The sequence below is a fragment of the Cherax quadricarinatus genome, chromosome 51 (genome assembly GCF_038502225.1).
Source record: "Cherax quadricarinatus isolate ZL_2023a chromosome 51, ASM3850222v1, whole genome shotgun sequence".
In the NCBI taxonomy this organism is placed as follows: domain Eukaryota; kingdom Metazoa; phylum Arthropoda; class Malacostraca; order Decapoda; family Parastacidae; genus Cherax; species Cherax quadricarinatus.
In genome coordinates, this window is record NC_091342.1 from 5535444 (window position 1) to 5558816 (window position 23373).

A 23373-nucleotide genomic window follows, 5' to 3' on the forward strand; every position below is an offset into this window, starting at 1 on the left:
GGTGTAGCAGAGTCACCACTAACACTGATCATGTCTGGTGTAGCAGAGTCACCACTAACACTGATCATGTCTGGTGTAGCAGAGTCACCACTAACAGTGATCATGTCTGGTGTAGCAGTGTCACCACTAACACTGATCATGTCTGGTGTAGCAGAGTCACCACTAACACTGATCATGTCTAGTGTAGCAGTGTCACCACTAACACTGATCATGTCTGGTGTAGCAGAGTCACCACTAACACTGATCATGTCTAGTGTAGCAGAGTCACCACTAACACTGATCATGTCTGGTGTAGCAGAGTCACCACTAACACTGATCATGTCTGGTGTAGCAGGGTCACCACTAACACTGATCATGTCTGGTGTAGCAGAGTCACCACTAACACTGATCATGTCTGGTGTAGCAGAGTCACCACTAACAGTGATCATGTCTGGTGTAGCAGAGTCACCACTAACACTGATCATGTCTGGTGTAGCAGAGTCACCACTAACACTGATCATGTCTGGTGTAGCAGAGTCAGCACTAACACTGATCATGTCTGGTGTAGCAGAGTCACCACTAACACTGATCATGTCTGGTGTAGCAGAGTCACCACTAACACTGATCATGTCTGGTGTAGCAGGGTCACCACTAACACTGATCATGTCTGGTGTAGCAGAGTCACCACTAACACTGATCATGTCTGGTGTAGCAGAGTCACCACTAACAGTGATCATGTCTGGTGTAGCAGAGTCACCACTAACACTGATCATGTCTGGTGTAGCAGAGTCACCACTAACACTGATCATGTCTGGTGTAGCAGAGTCACCACTAACACTGATCATGTCTGGTGTAGCAGAGTCACCACTAACACTGATCATGTCTAGTGTAGCAGAGTCACCACTAACACTGATCATGTCTGGTGTAGCAGAGTCACCACTAACACTGATCATGTCTGGTGTAGCAGAGTCACCACTAACACCGATCATGTCTGGTGTAGCAGAGTCACCACTAACACTGATCATGTCTGGTGTAGCAGAGTCACCACTAACACCGATCATGTCTGGTGTAGCAGAGTCACCACTAACACTGATCATGTCTGGTGTAGCAGAGTCACCACTAACACTGATCATGTCTGGTGTAGCAGAGTCACCACTAACACCGATCATGTCTGGTGTAGCAGAGTCACCACTAACACTGATCATGTCTGGTGTAGCAGAGTCACCACTAACACCGATCATGTCTGGTGTAGCAGAGTCACCACTAACACTGATCATGTCTGGTGTAGCAGAGTCACCACTAACACTGATCATGTCTGGTGTAGCAGAGTCACCACTAACACTGATCATGTCTGGTGTAGCAGAGTCACCACTAACACTGATCATGTCTGGTGTAGCAGAGTCACCACTAACACTGATCATGTCTGGTGTAGCAGAGTCACCACTAACACTGATCATGTCTAGTGTAGCAGAGTCACCACTAACACTGATCATGTCTGGTGTAGCAGAGTCACCACTAACACTGATCATGTCTGGTGTAGCAGAGTCACCACTAACACCGATCATGTCTGGTGTAGCAGAGTCACCACTAACACTGATCATGTCTGGTGTAGCAGAGTCACCACTAACACCGATCATGTCTGGTGTAGCAGAGTCACCACTAACACTGATCATGTCTGGTGTAGCAGAGTCACCACTAACACTGATCATGTCTGGTGTAGCAGAGTCACCACTAACACCGATCATGTCTGGTGTAGCAGAGTCACCACTAACACTGATCATGTCTGGTGTAGCAGAGTCACCACTAACACTGATCATGTCTGGTGTAGCAGAGTCACCACTAACACTGATCATGTCTGGTGTAGCAGAGTCACCACTAACACTGATCATGTCTGGTGTAGCAGAGTCACCACTAACACTGATCATGTCTGGTGTAGCAGAGTCACCACTAACACTGATCATGTCTAGTGTAGCAGAGTCACCACTAACACTGATCATGTCTGGTGTAGCAGAGTCACCACTAACAGTGATCATGTCTGGTGTAGCAGAGTCACCACTAACACAGATCATGTCTGGTGTAGCAGAGTCACCACTAACACTGATCATGTCTGGTGTAGCAGGATAATAGTCACTTGGTATTAGTAAAATTATCCTATTTCTATTATATATAAATATATATAAATACATATAATTTTTTTTGTCAGTGAGCCAAAATTTTGAACTAGTATGGAAGCTCTTACGTGAATACTGAAAAAAATATATGGAAAAAAATACGATTTTGAAAAACAGTGACACTCCTGTTGTGAGAGCCGGATACCGAGTGGCCGTGGAGCTCTGTAGTGCCCCGTGGCCGGATACCGAGTGGCCGTGGAGCTCTGTAGTGCCCCGTGGCCGGATACCGAGTGGCCGTGGAGCTCTGTAGTGCCCCGTGGCCGGATACCGAGTGGCCGTGGAGCTCTGTAGTGCCCCGTGGTCGGATACCGAGGCACACCTGGATGTAGTCTAGGCTAGGGGAGGTGGCAGCCGGATAACAGAGGAGCCGGGGACTACCGGACCGCTGGCTTTATTCGTATGCGGCGGCTGTGCCAGATACCCAAATAACGGATACCAGAGGCAACGAAACCGGCCCGATGCACGATATTATAAAAATGTGCAGGTAAGTGTATATATATATATATATATATATATATATATATATATATATATATATATATATATATATATATATATATATATATATATATATATATATATATATATATATATATATATATATATATATATATATTCTACAGTTATTATTATTATTATTATTACTATTATTATGGTTATTATTATAATTATTATTATTATTATTATTATTATTATTATTATTATTATTATTATTATTATTATTGTTATTGTTATTATTATTATTATTATTATTATTATTATTATTATTATTATTATTATTATTATTATTATTATTATTATTATTATTATTATTATTGTTGTTATTATTATTATTATTATTATTATTATTATTATTATTATTATTATTATTATTATTATTATTATTATTGTTATTATTATTATTATTATTATTATTATTATTATTATTATTATTATTATTATTATTATTATTATTATTATTGTTATATTAGCATTGGTAATAATTTTTATATCAATATTACGGGAAAGAGCTAAACCCGTAAAGGTCAGACGGCACCTGAGAAAGTGGCAGGTAATGAGTTTTGATCCAGGGCAGGGGAGAACAGCTCCAGTTCCTTGGATCACGAGCACCTTGGGCATCATCAGACCATCCTCCCATTATGATGGGCAGTCACTCAGGTCAGTGTCAGTACTCGGTCTATACTCGGTCTGTACTCGGTCTGTACTCGGTCTATACTCGGTCTGTACTCGGTCTGTACTCGGTCTGTACTCGGTCTGTACTCGGTCTGTACTCGGTCTATACTCGGTCTGTACTCGGTCTATACTCGGTCTGTACTCGGTCTGTACTCGGTCTGTACTCGGTCTATACTCGGTCTGTACTCGGTCTGTACTCGGTCTATACTCGGTCTGTACTCGGTCTGTACTCGGTCTATACTCGGTCTGTACTCGGTCTGTACTCGGTCTGTACTCGGTCTATACTCGGTCTATACTCGGTCTATACTCGGTCTGTACTCGGTCTATACTCGGTCTGTACTCGGTCTATACTCGGTCTATACTCGGTCTGTACTCGGTCTGTACTCGGTCTATACTCGGTCTGTACTCGGTCTGTACTCGGTCTATACTCGGTCTGTACTCGGTCTATACTCGGTCTGTACTCGGTCTATACTCGGTCTATACTCGGTCTGTACTCGGTCTGTACTCGGTCTATACTCGGTCTGTACTCGGTCTGTACTCGGTCTATACTCGGTCTGTACTCGGTCTGTACTCGGTCTGTACTCGGTCTATACTCGGTCTGTACTCGGTCTGTACTCGGTCTATACTCGGTCTGTACTCGGTCTGTACTCGGTCTGTACTCGGTCTGTACTCGGTCTGTACTCGGTCTATACTCGGTCTGTACTCGGTCTGTACTCGGTCTGTACTCGGTCTATACTCGGTCTATACTCGGTCTATACTCGGTCTGTACTCGGTCTATACTCGGTCTGTACTCGGTCTATACTCGGTCTATACTCGGTCTGTACTCGGTCTGTACTCGGTCTATACTCGGTCTGTACTCGGTCTGTACTCGGTCTATACTCGGTCTGTACTCGGTCTATACTCGGTCTGTACTCGGTCTGTACTCGGTCTATACTCGGTCTGTACTCGGTCTGTACTCGGTCTATACTCGGTCTGTACTCGGTCTGTACTCGGTCTATACTCGGTCTGTACTCGGTCTATACTCGGTCTATACTCGGTCTGTACTCGGTCTGTACTCGGTCTGTACTCGGTCTATACTCGGTCTGTACTCGGTCTGTACTCGGTCTGTACTCGGTCTGTACTCGGTCTGTACTCGGTCTGTACTCGGTCTATACTCGGTCTGTACTCGGTCTGTACTCGGTCTATACTCGGTCTATACTCGGTCTGTACTCGGTCTGTACTCGGTCTATACTCGGTCTGTACTCGGTCTGTACTCGGTCTGTACTCGGTCTATACTCGGTCTGTACTCGGTCTGTACTCGTTCTGTACTCGGTCTGTACTCGGTCTATACTCGGTCTGTACACGGTCTGTACTCGGTCTATACTCGTTCTGTACTCGGTCTATACTCGGTCTGTACTCGGTCTGTACTCGGTCTATACTCGTTCTGTACTCGGTCTATACTCGGTCTGTACTCGGTCTGTACTCGGTCTATACTCGTTCTGTACTCGGTCTATACTCGGTCTGTACTCGGTCTGTACTCGGTCTATACTCGTTCTGTACTCGGTCTATACTCGGTCTGTACTCGGTCTGTACTCGGTCTATACTCGTTCTGTACTCGGTCTATACTCGGTCTGTACTCGGTCTGTACTCGGTCTATACTCGTTCTGTACTCGGTCTATACTCAGTCTGTACTCGGTCTGTACTCGGTCTATACTCGTTCTGTACTCGGTCTATACTCGGTCTGTACTCGGTCTGTACTCGGTCTATACTCGGTCTGTACTCGGTCTGTACTCGGTCTGTACTCGGTCTGTACTCGGTCTGTACTCGGTCTGTACTCGGTCTATACTCGGTCTGTACTCGGTCTGTACTCGGTCTATACTCGGTCTGTACTCGGTCTGTACTCGGTCTGTACTCGGTCTATACTCGGTCTGTACTCGGTCTGTACTCGGTCTGTACTCGGTCTGTACTCGGTCTATACTCGGTCTGTACTCGGTCTGTACTCGGTCTGTACTCGATCTGTACTCGGTCTGTACTCGGGGTAATAATTGTCATTTTGTTCAAAAGTATGTTCCACTTGTCTACAACTCTATTGCTAAGCTACCTCTCTCTCTCTCTCTCTCTTTTTTTTTTTTTACACAGGGTTTGACAAGGTTAAGGATCCCTAGCTTTATTGACAGCTATTTACAGGTTAAGGATTCCTAACTTTATTGGCAAGCTAAGAGCTGTTACCTACATCAGCTCATTTGAAAGCATTTTTATTGTTATGAGACATACAAGTAGGAAACAGGATGAAGTTGGAGCCATCTGTGGGCCAGCATTTTCATTTGATCAACTGACTTTATCTCGTTAACATCATTATGCTGTACGAATGTGTTCCATACTCGAGTCATCCTGGGTATGTATGATCTCAGATGGAGTGATGTTCTGGAGAAGGGTACAGCCAGAGTGAAGTTGCTGCTTTCTGCCCGTCTTGTGGCATAAAAGCTTGTTTCACGCTGTCCTCGAAGTGGATCCAAGTGTGGTATTTTGACAATATTGGTCTTGTACATAACAGTAAGGCCACCCACATCCCTCCTGTGTCGAAGGCTGTGCTGAAATGACAGATCTATCCAGGATGGGTCCAGGCGAGAGATGAGACGTCTTGCTCTGTTCTCTACTCTGTCAAGCAGTCGCAGATGAGAGGGAAGGGCAGGCAAACCAAGAAAGTGGAGCATACTCAAGGTGTGAGCGTACTTGTGCCTCGTACAGGATCTTGCAACCCCTACTGTCAAGCAGATGCGAGATACGGCGAAGTGCTGTAAGCTTCCTGGCTGCCTTGTTTGCAAGATTTACAACATGGTTCTTCATGGTTAGTTTGGAGTCAAATTTCACCCCAAGGATATCAACTTCTTCTCCAGGTGCCAACACCCTCCCATTCATCCTTACTACTGCACCAGCATTACCATCATGGTGCCTAGAGACGATCATCATTTGCGTTTTCTCAGGTGCAGATGTTACTTGCCATCTATTTCCCCAAGCTGATACAGCTCTCAGCTGGTGATTGATGTAGCTTAGAGCAGCTGGCATTTCTTCTCTTGGATAAGTGAATGTCAGTGTACAGTCGTCTGCATATGCATGTGATTCTGGGATGAGATGAAGAAGGTCGTTGAAGTAGACATTCCATAACAGTGGACCCAGCACGCTTCCTTGTGGAACACTTGCCCCAATAGGATGTCTTGCTGATTCCGTTCCATTGAGAACTACACTTAGAGATCTACCATGAAGCTCTCTCTCTCTTTTTCTCTCTCTCTCTCTCTCTCTCTCTCTCTCTCTCTCTCTCTCTCTCTCTCTCTCTCTCTCTCTCTCCACACACATCGCTTCTAAATCTAAATTTACCCAACTTCTTCCCTTAGTTACATATTCTCAATATTCATCCTCGTTTTCCACTCCTACCCCTTACTCTACCCCTCACTCTACCCCTCACTCTACCCCTCACTCTACCCTTCACTCTACCCCTCACTCTAACCCTCGCTCCACCCCTCACTCTACCCCTCACTCTACCCCTCACTCTACCCCTCACTCTACCCCTCACTCTACCCCTCACTCTACCCCTCACTCTACCCTTCACTCTACCCCTCACTCTACCCCTCACTCTACCCCTCACTCTACCCCTCACACTACCCTTCACTCTACCCTTCACTCTACCCCTCACTCTACCCCTCACTCGACCCCTCACTCTACCCCTCACTCTACCCCTCCCTCGACCCCTCACTCTACCCCTCACTCTACCCCTCACTCTACCCCTCGCTCCATCCCTCACTCTACCCCTCACTCTACCACTGTACCCCTCACTCTACCCCTCACTCTAACCCTCGCTCCACCCCTCACTCTACCCCTCACTCTACCCCTCACTCCACCCCTCACTCTACCCCTCGCTCCACCCCTCACTCTACCTCTCTCAGTTCTACCTGCCTGCCTGGAGGGCATTCCGGGGATCAACGCCCCCGCTGCCCGGTCGACGACCAGGCCTCCCGGTGGATCAGGGCCTGATTAACGAGGCTGTAACAGCTGGCCGCATGTAGTCCAACGTACGAACCACAGCCCGGCTGATCTGTCCACTTCTCTCTTGAAAACCAGGGGTCTATTGGTAATGCCCCTTATGGCTGGTGGGAGGCTGTTGAACAGTCTTGGGCCCTGGACACTTATTGTGTTTTCTCTTAGTGTACCAGTGACGCCCCTACTTTTCACTGGGGGTATGTTGCATCGCCTGCCAAGTCTTTTGCTTTCGTATGGAGTGATTGCTGTGTGTATATTAGGGACCAGTCCCTCCAGAATCTTCCAGGTGTAGATTATGATACATCTCTTTCCCCTGCGCTCCAGTGAGTACAAGTCAAGTGCTTCCAGGCGCTCCCAGTAGTTAAGGTGTTTGATGGAACTTATACTTGCAGTAAAGGTTCTCTGTACATTCTCTAGCTCTGCAATTTCACCTGTCTTGACCTTGTTCCTGGTATATCACCTTTTATTACTCAGCATTAAAGAAGTGGAACTGATTGACCGTGCATGGCAAAGCCAGTCAAGGCATGAGCCAGTCCTAGCATGAGCCAGTCCTAGCATGAGCCAGTCCTAGCATGAGCCAGTCCTAGCATGAGCCAGTCCTAGCATGAGCCAGTCCTAGCATGAGCCAGTCCTAGCATGACCCAGTCCTTGCATGAGCCAGTCCTAGCATGAGCCAGTCCTAGCATGAGCCAGTCCTAGCATGAGCCAGTCCTAGCATGAGCCAGTCCTAGCATGAGCCAGTCCTAGCATGAGCCAGTCCTAGCATGAGCCAGTCCTAGCATGAGCCAGTCCTAGCATGAGCCAGTCCTAGCATGAGCCAGTCCTAGCATGAGCCAGTCCTAGCATGACCCAGTCCTAGCATGACCCAGTCCTTGCATGAGCCAGTCCTAGCATGAGCCAGTCCTAGCATGAGCCAGTCCTAGCATGACCCAGTCCTAGCATGACCCAGTCCTTGCATGAGCCAGTCCTAGCATGAGCCAGTCTTAACATGAGCCAGTCTTAACATGAGCCAGTCTTAACATGAGCCAGTCTTAACATGAGCGGGTCCTAGCATGAGCCAGCCCTAGCATGACCCAGTCCTAGCATGACCAAGTCCTTGCATGAGCCAGTCCTAGCATGAGCCAGTCTTAACATGAGCCAGTCTTAACATGAGCCAGTCTTAACATGAGCCAGTCTTAACATGAGCCAGTCTTAACATGAGCCAGTCTTAACATGAGCCGGTCCTAGCATGAGCCAGCCCTAGCATGACCCAGTCCTAGCATGACCCAGTCCTAGCATGACCCAGTCCTAGCATGAGCCAGTCTTAACATGAGCCGGTCCTAGCATGAGCCGGTTCAGGAAGAGAGCTGGAAAGTACCTAATGAATGTAGGTACAGACAGGGAGGAGACTGATTTCTTGTATAGTTAACATACACGTACCTATTACTGTAACATACACGTACCTATTACTGTAACATACACGTACCTATTACTGTAACATACACGTACCTATTACTGTAACATACACGTACCTATTACTGTAACATACACGTACCTATTACTGTAACATACACGTACCTATTACTGTAACATACACGTACCTATTACTGTAACATACACGTACCTATTACTGTAACATATATGTACCTATTACTGTAACATATATGTACCTATTACTGTAACATACACGTACCTATTACTGTAACATATATGTACCTATTACTGTAACATATATGTACCTATTACTGTAACATACACGTACCTATTACCCTAACATACACATGTATTGTTATGTATGGTAATTTACACATGTGTTGCTATGTATGGTAATTTACACATGGGTTTCTATGTATGGTAATTTACACATATGTTGCTATGTATGGTAATTTACACATATGTTGCTATGTATGGTAATTTACACATGTGTTGCTATGTATGGTAATTTACACATGTGTTGTTATGTATGGTAATTTACACATATGTTGTTATGTATGGTAATTTACACATATGTTGTTATGTATGGTAATTTACACATGTGTTGTTATGTATGGTAATTTACACATATGTTGTTATGTATGGTAATTTACACATGTGTTGCTATGTATGGTAATTTACACATATGTTGTTATGTATGGTAATTTACACATATGTTGTTATGTATGGTAATTTACACATGTGTTGCTATGTATGGTAATTTACACATATGTTGTTATGTATGGTAATTTACACATATGTTGCTATGTATGGTAATTTACACATATGTTGTTATGTATGGTAATTTACACATATGTTGTTATGTATGGTAATTTACACATGTGTTGCTATGTATGGTAATTTACACATATGTTGTTATGTATGGTAATTTACACATATGTTGCTATGTATGGTAATTTACACATATGTTGTTATGTATGGTAATTTACACATGTTGTTATGTATGGTAATTTACACATATGTTGTTATGTATGGTAATTTACACATGTGTTGTTATGTATGGTAATTTACACATATGTTGTTATGTATGGTAATTTACACATATGTTGTTATGTATGGTAATTTACACATGTGTTGCTATGTATGGTAATTTGTGTAACAGTATGTATGTGCCGTATGAAGGATCCGTATTGTAAACGGTCTATGTGAGGGATTAATGTACATCGGGAAAGATCAGGTAAGATCAGGTAAGATCAGGTAAGATCAGGTAAGATCAGGTAAGATCAGGTAAGATCAGGTAAGATCAGGTAAGGCTCCTGATTCAGTGATTTCTTAGATAAATCTACATAATTATCCAGCAATATTATCAATATATTAATGGGACACAGAAGCCACCAGGTGATGGGTAAGACACATGTACAACACCTGGGTATCTTAGCTCAGGACGTTTCGCCTACCAGTGGCTTTATTAATTCAAGAAAGAGATGCTATAAGGAGACAGTGGAAGGCATGGTGATCAGTCCCTCAGCCCAGAGATTGAGTGCCTTGTCTTTCACTGTCTTCTGTGTATAGTTCTGCTAGGCTGAGAGACTGATTTACCTCATATTCTACTAATTTCTAATTCTCTGCATAATATTCACATCACACTTTGCCCTAAAAAACGAAATTCAGCCTCCTCTTCCTCCTCCTCGCTGCAACGTTAACAACCCATGGTTCACACCCATACATCAGTGTTGGTATCGCTATACTCTCATCCTTTCCTCTTTTTTCCCTCCATGGATAAGGTTCTTGTCTCCACAGATTTCTAAATGCACCACCCGCCGTTTTCCTCCCGCTAGTTCTCGGCTTTTATACACCCATCTGTCGATAAGCCCACTTTTAAATATCAAAGCACATACACTCCTTCCATACTCCTTCCTTTCAATCTCATATCCAATTTCTCACTGCCTATATTTTTTTTGTTACTCTCATCACCTTGTTCTTTCCAGTGTTCACTTCTAATTTCTTTCTTATACACACCTTTCCAAATTAGTCCACCAACCTTTGCAACTTCTCTTCAGAATCTCCCAGAAGCACAGTGTCATCAGCAAAAACCAACTGTGACATTCTCATTTTGTACAAATTGGTTATCTATTAATCCCGCACATCTCCCCAACATCATTTATTTCACAATCCCATCTAAAAGCATTTTAAACAACCATGGTGACATCACGCATCCCTGTCTAAGACCTACCTTTACTGGGAAATAATCTCCCTCTCCTACATACCCTGACCTGAGCCTCACTGTCCACATACAAACTCTTTGCTACTGTTAGTAACTTGTTTATTTCATACACTTGTAACATCTGCCACACTGTTGTCTACTTTATTCGTAAATTATAAACACAGCAAAAAGTTTCTTACTTTTATCTAACATTTACTTTTTATCAGCATTTTACAACTCTTCAGAATATTCCCTCCATCTTCCCCTTACCTCAGCCTCCTCGTCTAACATCTTCCCCTTACCTCAGCATCCTCGTCTAACATCTTCCCTGCACCTCAGCATCCTCCCCTAACATTTTCCCTGCACCTCAGCATCCTCCCCTAACATCTTCCCTGCACCTCAGCATCCTCGTCTAACATCTCTCCTCTTTTGTTTTTAAAATGTTAAGTATGTTTGTTCCAAAGACTTGCCTTGTTAATCTATCTCCAATACGTTTTCTTATTCTCAAAAAAATTGGTGACAAAATCTCACCCACTCTCTCACTGTCTCTCACTGTCTCTCACTGTCTCTCACTGTCTCTCACTGTCTCTCACTGTCTCTCACTGTCTCTCACTGTCTCTCCTTTTACACTTCCTCTCCACTCTTTTTAAGCCTCTCTTTTACCCTCTGTCTACCCCTCTCTCTCTGTATATCACTTCTACATTGTCAAAAGCTCTCTCTAACTTTTCTCTCACACTACACTCTCTTCATCATTCCACCACTCGATCTTCCTCCCTCCTGCACCCACCCTCCTATTTCCACACACTTGTGCTGCACACTCTGACACTGCCTTCGTAAATCTACTACCCACTTCTCTGATTCTTTCTTCATTACTCATTCTCTCTCTCTCTCTCTCTCTCTCCCACCTTTCTCCCAATGGTTGCTAATACTTTACATTATCCATCTCCTACTTTAAGTTATTGCCTTTTATTTCTCTTCTACCCACTGTTGACATTCTTCTTGTACCCCCATCTACCTCTCACTCTCACCGTAGCTACAACTGAATAATGATCTGATACATTTGTTGGTCCACTATTAATATGCACACCCAGAAGTCTACCCATCAACCTTTCATCCACCGGTACATAGTCTGACAAACTACTCTCATTATGTCATTTATCTTATTTCGTGTACTTATCCTCTTTTTCTTAAAATATGTATTATATATTACCAAACCTCTTTCTATACATAGTTCACTTAAAGGTATCCATTATTATTTACCCGTGGCAGCCCAAACTTACCTACTACACCATTTACAATAGTGTCTATCATTTTAAAAGTTAGGTGGCCTACAACAATTACTTTTTTACTAGGTTAACACCTAAAAATCAATCATTGTTTTCTCTCTCGCTCTCTCCATTTCCCAGGATCATAAATACTTACTATAACCCACTACGCACATCCCACCCTTATTTTAATCCACATAATTCTCGAATTTATACCCGAGTACCCCGTCTTCTCTCGACAGTTGATCATTCAACATTACTGCTGCACATTCTGTGACTAACATTCTCTCAGTCACACCTGACCTAACTCTCTCCTTACCACTGAAATTCTCCAGTCCTCCTTCAGATACGCTACGCAAAGAGCCAGGACACCCAGGCTTCATTCCATTCGTCACATTCACAACCACTTCTTCCCTCACATCATACCACACCCACGAACATTCAAACAACCCACCTAGAAAATGACCCGCTTTGTCGTTTTAGTAAATTTTACTTGTTGCGAGTACTCTCGGCGTCGTGGCTGCGCTGAACGACACACGGGGCTGACGGAGGAAGCTGTCTCACGCATCTTCCCGTGCAGATAAAACGAGACACACACACACACACGCACACACACATACATACACACACACACACACACACAGCCACATGTGTAGAATAAAACAGGTGTTTGCAGCAGCAGCAAGGCACACCTGCTATCCTGCGTGTTTATGAGACGGAAGGAAAAGACACCAGTACTCCTGCCGCTGTGTGCACCAGTTACCGGTTTCCAGCTTCCATGATTGTTTGGTAGTACCTCCCTGGGTGGTTGATGTCTAACAGCCTGTTAACTAGTCTACCAACCTGCTAATTAGTCTACTAGCCTGTTTACTAGTCTATCAACCTGATAACTAGTCTACCAACCTGCTAATTAGTCTACTAACCTGCTAACTAGTCTCCCAGCCTGCTAACTTGTCTATCAACCTGCTAACTAGTCTCCCAGCCTGCTAACTTGCCTACCAACCTGCTAACTAGTATACCAGCCTACTAATTATTCTACCAATCTGCTAACTAGTCTACCAACCCACTAACTAGTCTACCAGCCTACTAACTAATTTACCAACCAACTAACTAGCACACCAACCCACTAACTAGTATACAAAAATACTATCTAGTCTACAAACCTGAGATGTCATGATGCTTCTGGCATGACAGTGATTGAACGAGTGACGGTAAAGCTGTTTCTTCTTTCTCAGTTCACATCACTCCCTCACTACCTCGCATGTATATATATATATATATATATATATATATATATATATATATATATATATATATATATATATATATATATATATATATATATATATATATATATATATATATATATATATATATATATATATATATATATATATATATACATACACACACACACACAAACTTGAATGTTGTGGGACTATAGAGTACATCTATAACCCACTATGATAACATGAACGTAGATAAGTACGCTTATGGAGAATCTTGCTATGTGAGCACAGAGAGGCTGGTGTTGTAGTGGCCAGGTTTAAGCTTGGTTACAAGTACTTCTGTCAGACACGAAGATGATCAAAACTAAATGCAAAGTATATGGCCAGTCCTATGGTCACTGTCTTGAACAACATATGTTCAATTGTTCAGTTACTGAGGAATACAGAGATAGACAGTATAATAGCCTATGTGATTAGTCAAGATATATTATTAATGAAAATTAGATACCAGATATACTAAGCAAATTTTCTAAATTTGCTAATAACACAGCGAGTAATGTACCTTGTGGAACACTGGGAGCGAGTACTGTAACTTGTGGAACACTGGGAGCGAGTACTGTACCTTGTGGAACACTGGGAGCGAGTACTGTACCTTGTGGAACACTGGGAACAAGTACTGTACCTTGTGGAACACTGGGAGCGAGTACTGTACCTTGTGGAACACTGGGAGCGAGTACTGTACCTTGTGGAACACTGGGAACAAGTACTGTACCTTGTGGAACACTGGGAGCGAGTACTGTACCTTGTGGAACACTGGGAGCGAGTACTGTACCTTGTAGAACACTGGGAGCGAGTACTGTACGTTGTGGAACACTGGGAACAAGTACTGTACCTTGTGGAACCCTAGGAACGAGTACTGTACCTTGTGGAACACTGAGAGCGAGTACTGTACCTTGTGGAACACTGGGAGCGAGTACTGTACCTTGTGGAACACTAGGAATGAGTACTGTACCTTGTGGAACACTGTGAACAAGTACTGTACCTTGTGGAACACTGGGAATGAGTACTGTACCTTGTGGAACACTGGGAGCGAGTACTGTACCTTGTGGAACACTGGGAGCGAGTACTGTACCTTGCGGAACTCTGGGAGCGAGTACTGTACCTTGCGGAACACTGGGAATGAGTACTGTACCTTGTGGAACACTGGGAGCGAGTACTGTACCTTGCGGAACACTGGGAATGAGTACTGTACCTTGTGGAACACTGGGAGCGAGTACTGTACCTTGTGGAACACTGGGAGCGAGTACTGTACCTTGTGGAACACTAGGAGCGAGTGCTGTACCTTGTGGAACACTGGAAGCGAGTACTGTACCTTGTGGAACACTAGGAGCGAGTGCTGTACCTTGTAGAACACTAGGAGCGAGTACTATATCTTGTGGAACACTGGGAGCGAGTACTGTGCCTTATGGAACACTAGGAGCGAGTACTGTACCTTATGGAACACTAGGAGCGAGTACTGTGCCTTATGGAACACTAGGAGCGAGTACTGTGCCTTATGGAACACTAGGAGCGAGTACTGTGCCTTATGGAACACTAGGAGCGAGTACTGTACCTTATGGAACACTGGGAGCGAGTACTGTGCCTTATGGAACACTAGGAGCGAGTACTGTACCTTATGGAACACTAGGAGCGAGTGCTGTACCTTGTGGAACACTGGGAGCGAGTACTGTACCTTGTGGAACACTGGTAGCGAGTACTGTACCTTGTGGAACACTGGGAGCGAGTGCTGTACCTTGTGGAACACTGGTAGCGAGTACTGCACCTTGTGGAACACTTAGTACAGTGTACCCTGGGTGAGAGGGAAACACTGGAACTCAACCTGACCACTTATACTGAGAGGAAGGACGAGGAGAGACATGATCAAGACGTGCGAGATCTTAATGGGAATTAATAGGGGATGAAGGGGACACAGGTGGAAGGTGAAGACACAGATGAGCCATAGGGATGTCAGGAAGTATTTCTTTATTCTCAGGCTGGTTGAAAAGTGTAGTGACTTGGACGAGGCAATGGCGGAGGCAATCTCAATACAGCTTCAAGAGTGGACATGATAAGGTCCAAAAAGGTCAGAAGTCAGTGATGGAGATCAAAGTGTTCTAGGAGGCGGGGGTCAGGAGCTGAGTCTCGACCCCCGCCGACACAACTCGGTGAGTACACACACAATAACATAACCCTGCAGTAACACCTGGCTGTGTTTACACCGCCAGAATATAACCTGTAATTAGCAGCAGAATCCTGACACTCTAACAGCGTCAGTAAGCCTCGCTCTCCCTCCACTCCGCACAATCCTTCTTCATATCTCTTATATTTTTTTATTCCTGATTTCAAATTTTTTTCCCATCAAGAGCGATTGTGTGTGTGTGTGTGTGTGTGTGTGTGTGTGTGTGTGTGTGTGTGTGTGTGTGTGTGTGTGTGTGTGTGTACTCACCTAATTGTACTCACTTAATTGTGGTTGCAGGGGTCGAGACTCAGCTCCTGGCCCCGCATCTTCACTGATCGCTACTAGGTCCTCTCCCTCTCTGCTTCCTGAGCTTCGTCATACCTCTTCTTAAAACTATGTATGGCTCCTGCCTCCACTACTTCACTTGCTAGGCTATTCCACTTGCTGACAACTCTGTGACTGAAGAAATACTTCCTAACGTCCCTGTGACTCGTCTGAGTCTTCAGCTTCCAGTTGTGACCACTTGTTTCTGTGTCCCCTCTCTGGAACATCCCATCTCTGTCCACATTGTCTATTCCCCGCAGTATCTTGTATGTCGTTATCATGTCTCCCCTGTTCCTTCTGTCCTCCAGTGTCGTCAGTCCAATTTCCCTCAACCTTTCCTCGTACGACTAAGTAAGTAAGTAAGTAAGTAAGTAAGTTTATTCAGGTATACACAAATACAGTTACATAGAATTATCATACATAGCAGCATATGTGTAGAGAACCTGGGATAACCCAAAAAAGTCAGACAGAGTGACTTATTTCCATTGGGGTCCTTTTACCTTATTATTATAATATAAAGGTTATAATATTTTCTTATTATTCTACAATGAAGATAACATCTTATTATCATACTAAAAAGACTATCTACTACACGAGGGTCATTAAGACTATCTACAATACGAGGGTCATTAAGACTATCTACAATACGAGGGTCATTACTAGGAATAAGGTAAAATTTACACGTATGTTAGCTAAAAAATAGAAAATCATTCCCCTCCCTTTCTGTAGCTACATTCATCAGACACTTTTTGGCAGTCTTCTTGAACTGGTTCATGCTATGACTGGCTTTGACATGTTTGAAGCCTGGCCACTGACTGTGGGTACTACAAAGTTGTGCTCTCACCCTCTAGTACTATGATTGCTTTGGTTCCCAACCTTGACAAAATTGACAGCAAGATATTCTGGACACTGTTTGTGAGCAATTTTATAAACATGATTTAGCTTCAGTTGTTTTACTCTGTCTTCAACATTCAGTATATCCAACTGCTGTAATTCATCCTGGCCTACATGTTCTCTTGGTCCCAGCCCCAGGATGAATCTTACGATTTTGTTCTGGGTGATTTGCAGTCTATCTTTCAGTTTTTTTGTCAAGGCAGAGTACCATGAAGAGCAAGCGTAATCCATATAGCATTGTATAAGGGCTAGACATAGGGTCCTGCGAGCCTCAGTAGGTAGACACTGTGCTTGTCTATACAGGAACTTCAGTCTGGCATTCACTTTCTTTACTACACTGTTCCCTATCAATTCACCTGACATGCATGGGTCAAAGGGGATTCCCAAATATTTTACTGATGAAACCAAAGTGATGGGCTCCCCATTACACTGAGCTCTGGGACTAGCCTTGTTGCAAACCTTTGTACTTTCTCTAACTTCTTGACGTGCTTGACCAGGTGTGGGTTCCAGACTGGTGCTGCATACTCCAGTATGGGCCTAACATACACAGTGTACAGTGTCTTGAACGATTCCTTATTAAGGTATCGGAACGCTATTCTCAGGTTTGCCAGGCGCCCGTATGCTGCAGCAGTTATTTGGTTGATGTGTGCCTCCGGTGACGTGCTCGGTGTTATGGTCACCCCAAGGTCTTTCTCCCTGAGTGAGGTCTGTAGTCTTTGTCCACCTAGCCTATACTCTGTCTGCGGTCTTCTTTGCCCCCCCCCCCAATCTTCATGACTTTGCATTTGGCAGGATTGAATTCGAGAAGCCAGTTTCTGGACCACATGTCCAGCCTGTCCAGGTCTCTTTCCAGTCCTGCCTCATCCTCATCCGATTTAATTCGTGTGTGTGTGTGTGTGTGTGTGTGTGTGTGTGTGTGTGTGTGTGTGTGTGTGTGTGTGTGTGTGTGTGTGTGTGTGTGTGTGTGTGTGTGTGTGTGTGTGTGTGTGCGTGCGTGCGTGTGTGTGTGCGTGTGTGTGTGTGTGTGTGTGTGTGTGTGTGTGTGTGTGTGTGTGTGTGTGTGTGTGTGTGTGTGTTTGTGTGTTTGTGTGTGTGTGTGTATGTGTGTGTGTGGGTGCGTGTGTGTGTGTGTGCGTGAGTGTGTGTGTGTGTGTGTGTGTGTGTGTGTGTGTGTGTGTGTGTGTGTGTGTGTGTGTGTGTGTGTGTGTGTGTGTGTGAGTGTGTGTGTGTGTGTGTGTGTACTCACCTAATTGTACTCACCTAATTGTGGTTGCAGGGGTCGAGACTCAGCTCCTGGCCCCGCCTCTTCACTGGTCGCTACTAGGTCAATCTTCCTGCTCCAAGAGCTTTATCATACCTCTGCTTAAAGCTATGTATGGATCCTGCCTCTATTACATCACTTCCCAGACTATTCCACTTCCTGACAACTCTGTGACTGAAGAAATACTTCCTAACATCCCTGTGATATATCTGAGTCTTTAACTTCCAACGGTGTCCCCTTGTTACTGTGTCCCATCTCTGGAACATCCTGTCTCTGTCCAACTTGTCGATTCCTCTCAGTATTTTATATGTCGTTATCATATCCCCCCTATCTTGCATGTCCTCCAATGTCGTCAGGTCGATTTTTTTTAACCTCTCCTTGTAAGACATGCCCTTTAGCTCCGGGACTAGTCTTGTTGCAAACCTTTGGACTTTCTCTAGTTTCTTTACGTGCTTGGCTAGGTGTGGTTTCCAAACTGGTGCCGCATACTCCAATATGGGCCTAACGTACACGGTGTACAGGGTCCTGAATGATTCCTTATTAAGATGTCGGAATGCTGTTCTGAGGTTTGCTAGGCGCCCATATGCTGCAGCAGTTATTTGGTTGATGTGCGCTTCAGGAGATGTGCCTGGTGTTATACTCACCCCAAGATCTTTTTCCTTGAGTGAGGTGGGGTTGAACTCCAGGAGCCAATTGCTGGACCAGGTCTGCAGCCTGTCCAGATCCCTTTGTAGGTCTGCCTGGTCTTCGATCGAGTGAATTCTTCTCATCAACTTCACGTCATCTGCAAACAGGGACACCTCAGAGTCTATTCCTTCCGTCATGTCGTTCACAAATACCAGAAACAGCACTGGTCCTAGGACTGACCCCTGCGGGACCCCGCTGGTCACAGGTGCCCACTCTGACACCTCGTCACGTACCATGACTCGCTGCTGTCTTCCTGACAAGTATTCCCTGATCCATTGTAGTGCCTTCCCTGTTATCCCTGCTTGGTCCTCCAGTTTTTGCACTAATCTCTTGTGTGGAACTGTGTCAAACTCCTTCTTGCAGTCCAAGAATGTGCAAAAAAAGTGTGTGTGTGTGTGTGTGTGTGTGTGTGTGTGTGTGTGTGTGTGTGTGTGTGTGTGTGTGTGTGTGTGTGTGTGTGTGTGTGTGTGTGTACTCACCTAGTTGTACTCACCTAGTTCAGGTTGCAGGGGTCGAGTCCACGCTCCTGGCCCCGCCTCTTCACTGGTCGCTACTAGGTCACTCTCTCTGAACCGTGAGCCGTGTGTGTGTGTGTGTGTGTGTGTGTGTGTGTGTGTACTCACCTAACTGTGGTTGCAGGGGTCGAGACTCAGCTCCTGGACCCGCCTCTTCACTGACCGCTTCTGGGTCCTCTCTCTCCCTGCTCCATGAGCTTTATCATATCTCGTCTTAAAACTATGTATAGTTCCTGCTTCCACTACATCGCTTGCCAGATTATTCCACTTCCTAACAACTCTGTGGCTGAAGAAATACTTCCTAACATCCCTTTGACTCATCTGAGTCTTCAGTTTGCAATGGTGACCCTTGTTTCTGTGTCCCATCTCTGGAACATCCTGTCTCTGTCCACCTTGTGTGTGTGTGTGTGTGTGTGTGTGTGTGTGTGTGTGTGTGTGTGTGTGTGTGTGTGTACTCACGTATTTGTGGTTGCAGGGATCGAGTCATAGCTCCTGGCCCCGCCTCTTCGCTGATTGCTACTAGGTCCTCTCTCTCCCTGCCCCATGAGCTTTATCATACCTCGCCTTAAAACTATGTATGGTTCCCGCCTCCACTACGTCACTTTCTAGGCTATTCCACGGCCTGACAACTCTATGACTGAAGAAATACTTCCTAACATCCCTTTGATTCATCTGAGTCTTCAACTTCCAATTGTGACCTCTTGTGTCTGTGTCCCATCTCTGGAACATCCTGTCTTTGTCCACCTTGTCTATTCCGCGTAGTATTTTATATGTCGTTATCATGCCTCCCCTGACCCTCATGTCCTCCAGTGTCGTCACGCCGATTTCCCTCAACCTGTGTGTGTGTATATGTGTGCATGTGTGTGTGTGTCTCTATGTGTGTGTACTTGTGTGTGTGTTCCACGGCGTACTCTCAGGGTACACACTACCAAGACCTGGTCAGTGTAGGAACCTTGTTTGTTGACAAGCACCGTTTTCTATTTAAGGCAGTTGAGGGGGGTGACCTCTAAATGTTTCCACGGTTACAAATCATCAACCTACGAAAGAGAGAAAAAAAAAAAAGAAAAATACTACCCACTACGAAGTGAAACTGATTTATATATATATATATATATATATATATATATATATATATATATATATATATATATATATATAAATTTAGTGATGTAGGTTGATGGTGTGATGGGCAGAGAGACGCAGCATGTGAAAATTTCCTGAGAGAGGGAGGGTGTGGAAGATGATTTCTGATGGGCCCTCACACTCGTTCACTCTTCCTGCCGAGAATGCTGCCCAGCTTCCTTATCTAGGCCTTTTATCGACCTCCCTTGCCGTGGCTTTATAATTTTCTTTAATAGCTTGATATACTTATGTCAGTACCCTCGGGTCATGCAGCGCATTCCGTGATCAATAATTTTGCGAGATATTACAAGAGAAAGGTATCCGGGATGGGTCAGTTGCCGATTATACTGACCACGATCGAGGCTGTCGGAAGGCGTTTAGCATTTGAACTCTGGCACTGGTGGCACTTGTGTCTGCTGGGGAGGCACTCAGGAACGTTCCCGGAGGCATTGAGCCCAAAATGACTGGAGTGGGCCAATGGGGCATAGGCTAAATAGAATTTTTTTCGGGAAAAAAGTGTCGAATCTAGCAATTTGTGTGAGTCCAGCGGGCGGGTTCCTTCCCACGCCACTAGCTGACCCTCCCTCCCTCCATCCCTCCCTCCATCCCTCCCTCCATCCCTCCCTTCATTCCCTCCACCCTACTACCCCTATCCCTCCACCCACGATCACCCCTCAACCCCCCAACCCCACGGTCCCTCCCTCCCCGGCCCCCCTGACCACGATTCCCGGTGTTCCGACCATTGCATTTTTGGCTTGCAGTCCTCCTGCCCAGCAGCTCCCTTCTACTACTGTTCATCAGTGTTCATCACTATTCATAACTGTTCATCAGTGTTCATCACTGTTAATAACTCTTCATCAATGTTCACCAGTGTTCATCACTGTTCATCAGTGGTCATCAGCGTTTGTCAGTGTTTATCAGTTGTCAACACTGTTCATCACTGGTCATAACTGTTCATCAGTGTTCATGTGTTCATCATCAGCCCTAAAACAAAGATGAACAAAAAATACCTCGTGCACCACGAGACCTCAACTCCAGATTTCAGAAACCCGATTTTCCAGCCTCAAGTGAATTATTATTATGATTTTATTATTATGTATTAATACTATTATTATTTATATTACTATTACTATTATTATTATTATTATTATTATTATTATTATTATTATTATTATTATTATTATTATTATTATTATTATTATTATTATTATTATTATTATTATTATTATTATTATTATTGTTATTATTATTATTGTTATTATTATTATTATTATTATTATTATTATTATTATTATTATTATTATTATTATTATTATTATTATTATTATTATTATTATTATTATTATTATTATCATCATCATTATTATTATCATCATCATTATTATTAATATTTATAAAAAAGACCGAGGTAAAGAAAGAAAGAGCACCTCCGTCCCCTCGCAACAAGAGCACATTTACCAAGCTTGAGGGGACCCCAACTGCTAAGCTACAATAAGATATACTAAGAAACACTAAGGTAGGCTCGATCCTCCGTCTGTGAACCGCAGTGAAGGCGTTAGTTCAGCCAAGACTCCAGCTCTGGGTCTGCTGGGTTATCCTACGTTATCTGACGTTATCCTGGGTTAAATTCAACGAATGGTTAAACTAATTTACAAAAGCATAGAGGGAAAAAAATTACAAAAATTACATCTAATCTATAAATTGCAATGAGAACTAGAGAAGATTTCTCCCTTAACCCGGACCATTATCACGCTACGACTTGATGATGGCTCTGGAGACACCGAAATCTCGTCTGTCACTGTTTTCCACAGGTTAGGTTATTCTTCTTCCCTAATACTTCCTGGACTCTGACACACACACACACACACACACACGCGCGCGCGCGCGCACACACACACACACACACACACACACACACACACACACACACACACACACACACACACACACACACACACACACACACACACACACACACACACACACACACACACACGCACACACACACACACACACACACATTGAAGGAACTAGGACTTGTGCAAGGACCTTACCAGATACCTGTGGGGGCCAGGAACAGGTGAGCAGGAAGGACAAACCAAGAAGCATAGGGGTAATAACTAGGGAAGGGACTGAAGGAAGGAACACTCCACGGGAAGAAACTAAAACACATCAGAGGATGCAATGGGAGTCACAGTGGGAGGTGGAAAGGGAGAGATCCGTGTTTGTCTATGGGCTAGACGAAGCTAAAGGGGAAACTTATGATGAAAGAAAGCAGGAGGAGAAAAAAGCGATTGAAGATATCATGAAGGTGATAGGCGAGGGGGACATTACCCAGGTGGCAAATTTTCGGAGAATTGGGTGGTTCACAAAGAAAAGGAATCGGCCTCTCAAAGTAATTTTCAAGGAAGAATCAACCCGAACCATGATCCTGCAGGAGAAAGCACGGCTGAGAGGCAAGCAGGAGTTCCGGAGTGTGTACCTCGATCGAGACAGAACACAGGACGAAAGGAAGACAATGAAAGAGAGAGTTCAAAAACGAAAGGAGAAATGGGAGGAAATGAAAAAGACGAGCAGAATAACCCAGGATCAAATGGAATGACAAACGCACCCCCAGAAACACCTGCAGAAGGACTCCAGCCACGACACCCCCAAGGCAACTGAACAATCCAAACCAACCATCACACACCGATCCCTCTGTTTCCACCCCCCGCACCACAGTTACAGTATTAGAACAGAAGTTGAAGGTTTGGTACACAAATGCAGATGGATTAACGAATAAACATGAGGAATGGCAAGAAAGAATCAATGAGAAGTCCCCAGACATCATAACAGTTACAGAAACAAAACTCACGGAGACAATAACAGATGTAATCTTCCCACCAGGTTACCAGATCATGAGGAA

The 23373-nt window shown here is 44.2% G+C and overlaps 1 protein-coding gene across 1 annotated transcript in view; it reads left to right on the forward strand.

Annotated features, from left to right (window-relative positions):
- The window catches only part of LOC128694570 (single-minded homolog 2-like), a 132508-nt gene that overhangs the window by 11257 nt on the left and 97878 nt on the right, over positions 1-23373 (forward strand). Inside the window, exon 2 of the mRNA XM_070095718.1 lies at positions 2183-2634. Within this exon, the coding sequence (XP_069951819.1) occupies positions 2609-2634 (26 nt within the window). The 5' untranslated portion in view covers positions 2183-2608. The remainder of the gene's footprint in view (positions 1-2182; positions 2635-23373) is intronic.